General features: G+C 40.8%; 1 protein-coding gene across 1 annotated transcript in view; it reads right to left on the bottom strand.

The window, feature by feature from the left end:
- Nucleotides 1-10,375, bottom strand: part of glra3 (glycine receptor, alpha 3) — a 59,199-nt gene extending 48,824 nt beyond the window's left edge. Inside the window, exon 1 of the mRNA XM_038714631.1 lies at nucleotides 10,036-10,375. Within this exon, the coding sequence (XP_038570559.1) occupies nucleotides 10,036-10,100 (65 nt within the window). The 5' untranslated portion in view covers nucleotides 10,101-10,375. The remainder of the gene's footprint in view (nucleotides 1-10,035) is intronic.
- Nucleotides 10,376-14,054: the final 3,679 nt, after the last annotated feature.

Raw genomic sequence — 14,054 nt, 5'->3', positions numbered from 1 at the left:
TTATATTGCCCTATGTTACTGCTATGTTTTATGTACATTGCTTTATATTAACTTGTTGTTGAAATGTGCTATACAAATAAACTTGCATGCCATATTGTATATTCATAGTATGCATCATGATAGTATGGATCTGATAATAATTTATGAAAACAATTTTATGCTTCCGTTGCTCTAAAATTGTGACAAATTTGTGACAAATTTTTTGGTGAATCAACTAATTGATTAATCATATGATCATTTAATCTACAAATAGTTAAACATTTTAACTTCATTATCATGCAGCCACAGCAGATACCGCCAGATGTATTTCCACTGTGTGAGCAGGAAACGGGTCACTTAGGTAAGATCTTTTAGACAATGGCTGTTGAAAGAAAACCCTTAAGTAAAATTTCCCTGACCATTGAAAACTCTGGAGACAAAACTAAAAAAGAAAGTAGAAAAAAGAGAATAAATTGTCTGGAGGCCGGAGCAGTGGCATTTCAAACAAAAAGACAAAAAAGAATGGCACAGAATCACTGATGTGGTTTAGTGATGTAAGTTCGGAGCACCACAGGCAGCTGGAAGAAATACAGAAAAGGCGCTATGATTTTAAAACAAAGGCCACAAAGTGCGTTAGCACACAAAGGCAGAGGCACTGCTGCTGGCTCATCAGTCACACGCACTGAGGACAACACACATCTAAATGTGGAACGTTTACTCACAAGGCAGAATATGCTTAGATAAACACATTATAGTATAAGAATGAATTGTCACTCCAATACTAACTTAAAGGGGAAGTTCACCCAAATTCCAAAAGATGATATTTTCTCACCTTGGTATCTGGAAATAGTTTTCCTTTCTGCGTCACCCCCAATACAGTGAATAGGATGGAAGTGAACTTGGTACTCAAAAATGTTCAGTTGTACATCAAAGCCAAATAGATGTAGGATCACACATCTGATCTTTTAAATCCAAAACATATCTGAACCATTACTTTTCTTTTTATAAACCAGGTCTTCAGCAGTGTCAGCCGGCACAGTGTCTCCCTCCACTGACGTAAGGTTATGCTACACATGCGTCAATACTAGTATAACCGGTGGGGAAAAGCACTTTTTAAACCTCATTTTGGGGCAAAGTCAACAAACTTTCTGAGTGGTTTCTATCAGCTTTTACTGCTGATTCTATTCATGCAGGGTTTGTTTTATCCCAGTGACACATGAAAGTGCAGTCATGGCTCTCATTCATTCACATAGGGACATGGTCTTATTAGTCCAAAAAAAACACCCAGAGGCCAAGTTGGGTGCCGAGTGGCAGAACTTGTCTATGAGGACTTTTGTAAACCTTAAATGAACTCTAGATGAAAATACTAATAACCAATTTCAAACACGTGTTTTACTGACATTATTTTCATTGTTAAGTTTCTGAACTGCTGTACAGTAACTCTCCTTTCCAAGACAACACCCTCAGTGTTACTGTTAGCCTGCTGCTGAATCCAATTGCAGGTTTCCAAAAGATTTAGTGCTGCGTAGCAGCTTTTGGTGTCAAACAGGTTCCCCAAACACCAAAACTCAATGTCAAGCGTTCTATAGGTCTATAAGTGTTCTGTACCGTTTCAGAGACATGGGAGAAGATCTGATGATGATTTAATGTCTTGCCAAAAACAACCACCAAACTCTGGCAAGGCCTGATGTTCAACTTAAAAATGAATGGATGTCTGTGTTGTGCTTGACTAAAACACAACTTAATTAGGGCATTCGCCAGTGACTTGTCACTTTAGCTATTCTGTGTGAATGACAATGCAGTGCTCAGCGAGAAAACAGTCATCAGCTGGTGTACTGACATAACCACAATCTCCAACCATCTGCCGCAGGCCCAGGCCATTCTGCCCAGGCAGATTCAAATCTGCTAAATGTATCACTGCCAGTAGGATATTTGTCATGGGGGTTTACAAATATGCAAACAGGAAGAAGACCTGTCTACGCAAGCACAAACAGCTGATCAACGTCTCAGTGAGGGGATGAAAGTATCAGACAGTTTTGGCTTCATGCTGACTCCAGCCAGATAGATAGAGGCCAAACCACTACTACCAGGAGGAGGGGGGGCGAAATCCCGCAGCTGGAGCTGATGGAGCTGATGGAGCTGATCGGTGGCAATTGGTGGGGCATATAAGCGGAGCCAGTGAAGTGCTCTCACTCCCCCTTGGTTCCTCGTGTCGTTCTGTGTGGTTTATTGTGTGGCGAGATCTGCTGGGTGGCAATCCCTAATTTTTCACCGCGCCACGCGTCCAGCGGCTTCGTGGAGGCGGGCGCCGGCCCAGTTTTCCCAACAAGTTGGAAGCCGGCGTGGTGAACGGCGGGTGACCTCCGCATGTGCTCTACCAGAGCGGTAGGAGCCGTGGAGACCGTGGACTGTTATATAAATTTTCCGTTGAATATCCTGTTTCATTTACTTAACCTACTATAGTTTAAATGGTCTCTGGTGTGAGCCGATATCGCTTTCATTTGATGAACACCTTTCGTTACTCTCTTTGTTTAAATATATACTGTGAAACATATTTTTGGTTCATCCTTGGTTTTCCACCCGGTTATTTATCTGTTTGTTCGTCCCACACTCCTAGCCAAGGCGGGGACATAACAATATCATCATTGTTATGCATATTTTCTAGGGCTGACCCCCACTAGTCGAAGATTCGATGTTTCAATGGGTGGAGCCTGATTCAACTGTCAATCTCACAGTCAAAGCTTCGCAGCGAAAGGAGGATCACGCCATTTTGGCGATATGGGGGCGCTCAACGTCCGATTTTACATAGAACCACCATTTTTTTCCCAATCAGTTAATACACAGCCTGTTACAATATACATGTAAACGCTGAATGCTGTAAATAAACATGTAAAAAAAAAAAAAAAGTTTTTAAAGTGCCTAAATAAATCCAAAATTTTAACCCTAACCCTGGGTCGTCTGTGTTGGAGTGTGTGTGGTGGCGGAAGAGGAACATTTGCTGAAGAGACTGAGCCGCAGCTTCACTGGTGTTGTGCAGAGTTTGCCGCACCTCGCGGGACTTTCGGACAATTTATGATGATGAACCACACAAAGAATATTATCGTTTTTAAACAGCCGGCTACTTGAAATTGACCCGCTTGGAACCGCAATGTGCATGCAGCTGTCGGTAGCACGGCGTGCACGCAAAACTGGTGAATGACAGGCGAGAGAGAGAGAGAGAGAAAGGGTCCTCAAAAAGCCTCAGTTTAGCTGGAAATTTACAGTGTAATTTGAATGAATAGAGACCTTCCCCTCCGCTCGCAGGTGAACACGTTTTGGATTTAAGCATATCGTGTAATGAGGGAGGGTGTGGCCTAAGGGATCAACACCCTATATCAATGTGGTCATGATTTTTAAGCGGTTTCTTTTCCTCGGGCAAAATGGGCCAAGAAAGAAATTTAACTGACACTGAAAAGTCAATACTTGTAAAATGCCTTTCAGACAGCTGCAACACTCTTGAAATAGATAAACTTTTGAAGCATGACCACTGGGCAATCAACCGTTTTGTTGCAAATAGTCAACTGAGGCGCATGAAGAAAAGATGCAAATTAACTAGATTTGAGTAGAATTAAACATGAAGCTACCAGGAGGCCATTATCCTTCAGTGCCACTATTTTCCAGAACTGCAACCTACCTGGACTGTCCAGAAGTACACGGTGCTAAGTGCTCAGAGACATGGCCGTGGTCAGGAAGGCTGAAACACAACCACCACTGAATAAGATTCACAAGTTGAAGCTTCACAATTGGGCAAAGAAATACCCGAAGACAGGTTTTGTGGACAGATGAAATGAGAGTGACTCTCGAGGGACTGGATGGATCACTGATACGGCACCACTTTGACTCCGATGCCAGGAAGGTGGAGGAGGGGTACTGGTATGGGCGCCTATCATTAAGGATGAGATAGTCCATCTTCAACCTGAAAAAGTTCAACTAACTCCTGAACCAGCAGCCAGTTTCTGGACAAAACTTTCTTCAAGCAGTGGTACAGGAAGAAATCCTCAGTTTTCAAGAAGGCCATGATCTTTATGCAGGACAATGCTCCAGCACGTGCCTCCAAGTGCTCCACTAATTGTCTAACCAGCAAGTGCCTCAAAGATGCCAAAATAATGACCTGACTTGTGGGCCCTTCACAAACATGAGATTTACAGTCAGGAAAGATAATACACCTCTTTGAACAGCATTTGGGACGCTGTGGTTGCTGCTTGATCATGAACAGACCATGAAACTGACTATTTTGCAGATACTTTGCATCCCAGTTGACTATAAGCAACAAAACGTTTGATTTTAAGGTGGTCACGCCTTAAAGATTTAGTTATTTCAAGCGCGTTGCATATGTCTGAAAGGCAGTGTCAGTTAAATCACTTTTTTGGCCCATTTTCCTTAGGCCACACCCTCCCTCATTACACAAACACACATCAACTTTGTACAGTTTGGAGAAAGGATGCATTAAAAATATGATATGGTCAAAATGATCACTTGCATAATAATTGTGCACACAGTGTATTGTCACCATATTTGGCCTAATTTAGGCTTACTTTTGCATCATTCGTCATCTTTAGTCCTGACGAGACAGCTCTATGGATATTTCCATTTAAGGGTTGTAGACACTTGACTCCACTTTAAGGCGAAAAAACTCTTCTGCTTTACAAAAAGGGCCTTGCATTAATATGTAGCATTTCTAGTCTATTTGCAGCTGGAGTACTTGTTCAGAATAATTAGCTGCTGGATTAACGCATACATCAGAAACACTACACTTCCCAGCTACCCCTGGGGTATTTTTGGCATTACTGCCTAGGACAGCCCAGTGCGGTGACAGGGACGGGGTCGACCACTGCCTTCAGCCAAATGTTCACTTAGTGTGGAGACTGCCCCCTTCGCCTCCCCCCCATCACTTCCCCAGAATTCACACAGCCAGGCAGAGCACCACTTAACTGTGCTTTTCCGCCACATGTTTCCTTCAGCAGTAACAAGTGTTCTTTCTGCCATATTTGCCATGCACTGTTACAACAGAGGTAGTGACAGGCACACACACATCCTCACATTCACACACACAAACTTAATCCTGGTCTGATAGGATGGGTATTGTGAACTCTTGTTCCTTATTTTTTAAATGGAAATATATTAATACAACAGCGGCAACTAGCACAGATTTTCTTGCATCTTATTCAGATTTCAGATTGTGACGGATGCCTGCTATAATATGGAGGATATTTTGGGTCAGATACAAACTAAAAGTCCAAATTGAAAATGAAAAGAATAATGGCACTTGGTATATGGGAATCAGCTTTTAGGATTAGGCAGTAGGGATTCAGCATTTGGTATTTGACATTTAGAATATAGGATTGGGCGTTTGGGATTTAGAATTGGGCATTAAGGAGTTAAGATTGGGTGATTGGGATTTAGGACTGATAATTTGTCTGTAAGGAATGGAAATTTGGTATTAAGGTTTTGCTATATCACATTTAGGATTGGGGGTTGTATAAGGAGGCGTGGCCAAAAAGCTGGAGCAGGGGTTTGAAACAGCTGGCACTTTATGGACAGCAGGGGGAGCTCTGACTGCTACAGAGCACACTACAAGAAAAACAAAACAGAGCGATTGAGCAGGGTTGGAGGGAGGACTATTATTTCTAATGCAATAACTTCAACTTGATGAGAGGAAAACATTTCTGTCCATGTAGCCTCACACACAAAGTAACCAGATGAATGAGTCGGGCCAAGGGGTGAAAGGGTGCACACCTGGGTTGCATCACTGCCAGTTGGAGCTGGAGCCAGGAGTCAATGCTGATTGTACCCTTTCCCACTGATTGCAAAAAAAAGATGTTGGCTGTTTTTTTTTTTTTCCGGTCACACCATAAGTTACATCAACATTAGCTAATTTAAAATGGGTACCTCGCATTTCACCATAGCTCAGCCCCTCCCCTCAGTGCTTTCTCTCTCACAAACACAGTAGTCGCTTTCATCCGCCATTATGCCGCATTCGCTCATTCATACATTTGCTGCATAATCCAGCAACCACTTTCACATAGAAGGCGTAGAAAAAGACCCTTAAGTGTAATACAACACCGGCATGACGGATACGGTACAGGCTCAGAGACAGATCAAATCGGACCCCCTTTCAGGCTCCGTAACTTTTACACAGCGCAGCCATGGTCCTAAAGCCTTCATTTAATTCAATAGTGTTATCAATGTTTTTTATTCAATTTTCTTTTTTTATTGATAGGCTATAGCCTACATATAATGATGGAGGTACAGACCTCGGTGACCTCATAGCTGGTTACGGCCATGCGCACGTACACACAAACATACATTTGCAGAATGCATATCAGCTTAAGGTAACACATTGCTGCGAGCCACTGTTGTGGTCTGATATGACCAGTGACCATAGATAATGCCTCCTGCATTCAAACAATGAAACAGCTGAAAGGAAAACAACCAGAATGGGGGGAAAAAAGGGAGAAACAAAGACTTTTAAAAGAGAGTATTATGCAGAAATGACAAGCTGGAGGCAGATCCAGTCCAGCTCCAGCTGAATGACAGACAATCCGCCTGCAAAATTTTGTCTTTGAATCCATCCATCCCCTCTAAGAAGATTTACTGTGGCTTTGATCTTTTCAGCTACTTTTCATGTTAAAGCTTGCTCAAACTTTTGCATGTTTTACCTTTTTTTTTTAGAAAGCCTAAAAACTACTGAAGCAGTCAAAGTTAAATGCAGCAAACATTCCTACAGAAACTAATAAAGGAAGAGAAGTGAAACTTGGACAAATGGAGGAGTACACGTATTATTTGGCACGAGCTGATAGCTTGTGGATTTTCATCGTCAAAGAAGTGAAAACACAATGAAGCCAGATGAAGTCAGGACAGACGACAGCAGAATTGATGGATATAGTTGTGGATTTTGATGGAAGGCGCTGATGCGGGACACTTTTTTTCCAAAGTGGCGCTGAAGTTACCTGTTTTCTGCTCGACAGGTAATTAAGTTAGTCCAACTTTAGCAATGCAAATGAAAACAATAGCTTTAGCTACACGCTGGCCATGATCACAGAGAGAAGTAACATGTTTCTTTTGTCAGTTGTGTATAATATGTAGTTGGCTTAATTTCATGTAACGTTTTTCTCCAGCGCTGTGTTTTGTCTTTGCTACGAGGAGAGAAAAATGTGCCGCTCAGGTTCGTGAGACAATCAGCTGATGAGTATTATTGGCAATAAAACAGTAACGTACAGCATGGAAACTCAGATCAGCCAGCTAAACTTTTACTGCCCTGGTACAAAAAATATGTAGTTGGATTGTAATGTCATGTAGTTATTCTCCAGCGCTGTGTTTTGTCTTTGCTGCGAGGACAGAAATATGTCTGTTCTGATAAACAACTGTTATGACAAACAGCTGATCTTTATGGGCAATTAAACTGTACAACATGGGAGTTGGAATTTATTTATTTTTACTGCTAACAGCATTACGATAACAAGACTTTATGCCTCAAGCGACCAATAATGCTTATACACAAGTGTTTCACTTAGTTTCGGTTTCACATGCAGCCCCAAACTGCGTCAGTCAAACCGACAATAGGGGACATTATCAGTGGAGCAATAACGTAATGCACAGCAGAATAAAGGGCAGGTGGAATAATAAATATTGTGAATTCTCCTTAAATGATGATGTTGGTCTCAAAATATAGCGACTTTTATTTCAACATGTCAAAGAACACAGATCATATATGTGAGCAGAAATCCTGCTGAAACACAGAAACACAGGAGTTTCTAACTGAAATAAAATGAATTCACTCATTCAATGAAATTAATAGATTTTATTAAATGAGAAACCTTCATCTACAGGAGAAACATATTTAATAGAAATATGTTTTTTTTTTGGTCTAGAATTGTCACCTGCCGCCTGAAGGAAATTTCCACCATAAATTGGTGCATAAATTTTCACTAGAATGCAAGAAATGAAGTCTTTTATTATTATATGATTTTCTGGAGGAGGACTCCCAGACCCTCCTCTTCAAATTAGGATTTTCCATTCCTGCTTGGATTATGATTTGTTTTAAATTGAATTATTACATTTGGATTTCTGGACATACCTCAGTGAGTTTGAGTGCTGATCCTGACTAGTCCAAAACCCGTTCACTGCGTGAGCTCACGGCTCTGACCAATGCAGTTTAAAAATAAACTCTTTATTGTCATAAATAGTACTTCTACCAAAAGTACAGCTGATTATCGCATCTGTTTGCTGTGTTGTGTGGTGGATTTGTGGCCTTACAGAAAGGTGTTTTGCTAACAGGGGATTTGCAGAGTGCCCTCTGGTGGACAAACTATCCAAGACAACACTTATAACGTGACTGAAGGATCCGTCTTTCATCTCTTTCATTTTCAATTGGCATTTATCAGCTGTTATAAACCCAGACACAAATTTATCTGCAATTAGCTCATATTGGCCAATAATATCAGCACGCCGATTTATCAGTCGGGCTCTATTACTGACCCACCTCTCTATGGTCTCGACTATGAAGAACTGCAGAGATGAGGAGGCGTCACAGGATTCTGGGAAGCATGCCATGTTGATAAACCCAGGCTTCCAACAAACATGCAGAAACATAAAATCTAGTAGGCCACTTACACCTGGAATGAAAATGCGTTTTGGGTAATTGGATTGCAATTCTTGACCACATGGAAGTACAGGTGTAAATGCACCCAAGACCCATTGAGGTCGGATTGTGATCCCATCGGCCAAACCACCTCTGAAGATGGTCAGGGATGCATTGTGACCGCACTGAACACAAACCTAAATGCAAACGCGTTGTCAGAGTACAATAACTACGTGGGCAAAAATACATATATGTTGCAGTCTTCCACAGATAAAATCAATCGCATTATAAAATCCGTTCCGCTTGCTTATTGAGAGAATACCCAAATCAATGATATTCCATACCACAATTTTTCTGCTACCTTGCACCTGGACAGATAGCACGCACAAACACATGAGGTCGGCTAGTTGCTTAATGCTGGGATACCAGGTAACCTTAGCTGAGCTGGTGGTTCACACACTGTCGCCACAAAATGTTTAGGAAATTCTTGCATTTAACTAAATGTTCAAATTTTATTGCCTGTTGCTGGTAGCCTTTTTGATTTTGGTTACAAAGAGGGTATGCGCGTGATGTCACAGCAGTTCCGCCCACTGGTTCTTTGGTAAGCAGTAAGGACCACTGGAAAGTCCAACCGCCTTTAATTTGAGCAAATAATCACATGTTTTACTCCCTGTTTGTTGGTTACAGACCTCAGTGTTTGATTAGCTAACTGCTAAGACCTTCTGGGGTCAGTCATCTGCCATCACAAAAGCACTTTGTGCTTTTAATGTCTCTGTAAGGGAGGCATCTACTTACTTTAAAAGTGCCCTGCAGAACACCCCAGTGGTTACAAACAAGCCTAAACTTGTTGTTGGGCAAGGAAACATTTTGTGACACATAAAAATAATAAAAGCGATAATTCCATGTTTTATGTACCAATTTATCTAATGCAGACTACACCAACAACTCTTCAGGTTACTGTTATGGTGAATAAAATGGCAGCCATGTTGATTGTCTCCTTTTTAACCACATTATTATTATCAAGGCAGCTTGTGTGCCAATGACAGGTTCCTAACAGCGTGTCCCTGGTTTACAATCATGCCTGGAGAGATGTATGCTGTTTCCTGAGTATTTGGAAATCTATGCTACTGCTATGCTTTACTCTCAGAGAGTAAATGTGTACAGCAGGCAGTTATCTGAAGCCAAGGCCTCTGAAACTCCTGCAACACAAACAGTAGTTTGTCTTGGGAAATCAGTAGGCTAAATCATTTTTCTCATGCTAGTATATCTAGATAAAAGTATGCAAACCACCTGTTAAAAGGCTCCAGAGTGTGCAGTGTTGTGGCTGCGCAGGATGTAAGAGAAGCAACTTTTTAGGTCCATTCTTTCCCCCCAGCATCTGTCTCTCCATCTCCAGTTAACACAGTCATGCAGGTGAACGTACAGCCAGGTCTTACCTGACAAACAGGACTAGTTTCCAGGCGACTAAAAAGCCCGCCACAGAGAGCTTGTGCCTCCTCATCTCTCCAGAGGCTCGGAAACCTCTGCTCTCCTCGCGCCTCTTGACGCTTTCAGCACCGCGAACAGCGCTCGTGCTCCAGCTGTGGTCAGACAGCAGGAAGGGCGCAACTCACAGACATAGTGTAGCGAAAAGAACTCCCCAAACTCAGTGTTCGGTTAATTCCCGATCCTAGGACGAAGAAAAACATGGAAGCTCGGCATCTTACAGAATAAATCAGTTAAGTGAAATGGCTGAGATGAAAAGCGACGGAGCGCACGACAGCTGTTCAGACTGCTCTGGGCTCGATCTGTGCCCTCCTGAAACACGGGGACAGAGAGACCCGCCTCCATTCCGGATTGGCATGACTGCCAGACGGCTCAGCCAATCATCTATAGTGTTATTATTTTTTTCAGCTGAATCAAAATTAGAAGCCCAGTGAGCTGGATCAAATTTGACACCCACCCATGAATTATTACGCTTTCTCCTCCTGTGTGTGTCCGTATAGCTCTCCTCCTCCTCCTCCTCCTCCTCCTCTCCGTCTCCCTCTTACGCTTCTCTCTGTTTCTTTCTCCATCTGTCTCTCTCTCTCTCTCTCTCTCTCTCTCTCTGTCATTCCGCTCTGTTAGACAGGGTCGCACAGAGGCGCGTGTGGATTCCCGGCTGTACATCCTGTGTTTATGACAATTTGCCCTACTGTAGACCATGGGTCATTTAGTAGTGGCAATGAAATCACAAGCTATTACAGGAATATAAACATGGAATATAAAACAAGGAGCTATTTTAGGCACCTACAACACATAACTCTACATTCTTTGGAATCCACGTTAGGCCTACATCCAATATATTTTTGTTATTCCTGCAGGTGAAGTAACAAAGGAGCTTACACTATAGGTATAAAGTGTCTTAAGCGACAGTGTATTAATACTGAGAGCAGATGTTCAGCTCAGCTTATAGTGCTCAGCAGCACTATAGATCATTCTCCATCACTGTATCATCAGGGATACAGAGACAGAAACATAATTATGTAACTTAAGTTATGTAACTATCGTGCTTATTTGAACCCAAAACATGATCTTTTTCCTAAAACTAACCAAGAAGTTTTGATGCCTAAACTTAACCACACTGTGACTGTTTCACAGTTTTAGGTGTTATGTTAATAAAGCATGTTTTATTTTGAAATTCTAACCAGCCGTTGCAAATTTGAATAAAACTTTTAACATTACCTGTCAACTCTTCCTGCAGTCTAGCAATCTGTATTGTGTGTGCTATATTTTTAGAAATGGAATATTGGAAATACTGCATATTCAGATTTTATATATTCAGAATGTATTTATATTAAAACCATTATCCAGAATGTCTTGTGTGTGTATTTGTTAATGCATGTATAGTGTACCTCTGTGCTTTAACTGAGATGTGTATGACCACATGGATTTCACCTTGTGGAGAAATAAAGTTTACCTTGACCTTCATTCCTTATGGAATTCCATGTTTATTTGTAAAGTAATCTCCTCATCCATTCTGAAACTCAGTACTATACACATTTCAAAGTTACATTTATTCAAAAAATGTCTATTGACCATACTACATTTACTACACCAGTCCTGACTTATTGTGCTTGCATAATCCCGTCCTACATAAATGTGATGGCAATTTTACATGTTGGTCACATGTCTGAATAATGATGATGCTTCCAACACAGCAAGTCTAAATTAACTGCTGTCACATTACTGTAAAGACCAGAACAGCACAAGGTCAAACTAACAAAATAAAATCAATTATTATTATCAATCTCTGCTCTTGGCTCATTTTCGTGCACCAGGTTCCATGTATTGTGTGAGTATTTCTCTAACAGTACCATCAACAGACATAACAAACACATTTGTAACTGAGAGCTCTTTTTGAATGACAAAACACCATCAATGTAGCAGATAGCTGGAGCCAGAAATGTTACGTGTTCCATGTCTATAAAGGGATCTAGTTAGGAGATTGACGTCAACTCAGCAGGTAAAGCTGGTATGTACAGTATTTAGATCAATGTAATATTCATATTCTGAAACCAACAGTGTGGTGGAGTATTCTAAAACACAAAAACCACTGCATTTATCCTGGTTGGAAACAGGGTGCAACTTGCAACTTATGTTATGGATACTGAAGCCTATATAGTCTCTGTTGATGGTGATATTGATGCCTTTTGAGTGCACTTTGACTTGAGTCTCATCTGAGTGATCCTAGGATTTTTTAAATTGGTAACCCAGAGGCGAGCAAGAACTAGGCAAGAGGGTCCCACAACAACTGAACACTTCAACTCAAAATCATCTCATATCCTTTGATACAGTAATGACTATGGTTTTACAATGCATACTGTTCCAAACACTGCTTTTTCTACAGTACACCAGCTCATTAAACAGTTTGCACCCACAGGGCGATGTAAGACTAATAGCTTGATTGTTAATCTGTATTTTTTGTTTCCTATAATGCTGGCCTTCTTTTTCCATAATAGGGCACAAATGTACAAATATGGAAATTTCTTTTTTTTCCACCTACTTTTGTTACATGTTCCTATAGTCATCGCTTAATGCAGCACTATTGGAAAGTGCATTACAAAATAATATATCAGACGCTATCATAGATGATTGAAGGATATTCTTCATAATTTTAAAGATAATTAAAAAATGGTACAAGTAAAAATGTAATTGTTATATTGCAACAGGGTTGTAAAGCAAAATGCAGTTTGTAGTTTTCTTATGCTACAGAAGAGAAATAAGCTAAACTGCATAAAGCAGTGCTGAGGATGAATTTTCTTTAATTTTTTATTTAACCATTATTTAACCAGGAAGTCCCATTGAGATTCAGAATCTCTTTTACAAGAGACTATTTGAATTTAGGAGTCTCATAGGGGAAAAGGTCCATGTATGTTGTCCACTCTGCAAGAGTGTTGATTTCCTCCTTATATGTCTCATGATAAGTCCCATCATTATTTGAAATCCGGCCGATGATGGTGGTGTCATCTGCAAACTTCACAACAGAGTTTTCTCCATGTTGGGGGTTGCCGTCGTGGGTGTACAGCGTAACAGGAGGGGGCTGATAAAATGAAAGAAGCAGAGACCCAATGGCCAAATTTCTGGCCAAATAAAAAAGTATGAAGAAGCACCAGGTTGCACGACAGGCTGAATGTGACAACGGTGAGGAGCTAGGCAGACTAGCAAATAAAACTTTAACTAGCTTGATATATGAAGAGTAGGGGTGTGCATCGTCACTGATCTCACAATTTGATTTGATTACGATTATCAGGTCAACGTTTCGATTCGATTCCTCGATGCATCACCTCAAAGGATACAGATGTATTTTTTTCAATGTTTGACTATTTGGTACTTTTAAATCAAAGTATTTGTAACAATCCAAAGTAGTAGGTAAGTAAGGAAATGCAGCTATTTAATTTAAAGTTACTACATATAAATGTAACTAACATGTATTATTACCACATTATTACTGACCTCTGACCAGCTGATGTTAGTATAGAGTCAGATACGTGTTGAACTACGCACTTTACAACGCTCCAGCTAAACCACGTTCACTCCACCTTAATATCTAAGTTCCTTTTTTTGTCTTGACTAGTGTAGTAATACGTTTGTGTCTTGTCCTGTAAGTTGATTATTGTAATCTTGTAACGAGCACCATGGGCCTTGAGAAACAGCATTTCGTTCATTTGTGTACTCGATATGTGGATGAATGACAACAAACCAACTTTACAGCAGCCAAATAACATCCTGCTCAACTTTGATTGGTTGGTTTGATTTTGTTCTGGCCCGCCACATAACGGCTTGGAAAAGATGCCAGACTTATTTGGTGACCCCTGCTCTAAGAGCCTGATTAACTAAAGGTTTGCGTGAGCAAAAACGGAAGCAAACTTGATATCACCAGCAAATTAACAAGTAAGCTTATCTACTAACGGTGTGCACTCAGAATGACGTCTTT

Source organism: Micropterus salmoides, unplaced genomic scaffold (genome assembly GCF_014851395.1).
Source record: "Micropterus salmoides isolate LMB-PRFRI ecotype aquatic unplaced genomic scaffold, ASM1485139v1 Ms_hic_scaffold_12, whole genome shotgun sequence".
Classification (NCBI taxonomy): domain Eukaryota; kingdom Metazoa; phylum Chordata; class Actinopteri; order Centrarchiformes; family Centrarchidae; genus Micropterus; species Micropterus salmoides.
This window is presented reverse-complemented; position numbering and strand designations above follow the sequence as displayed.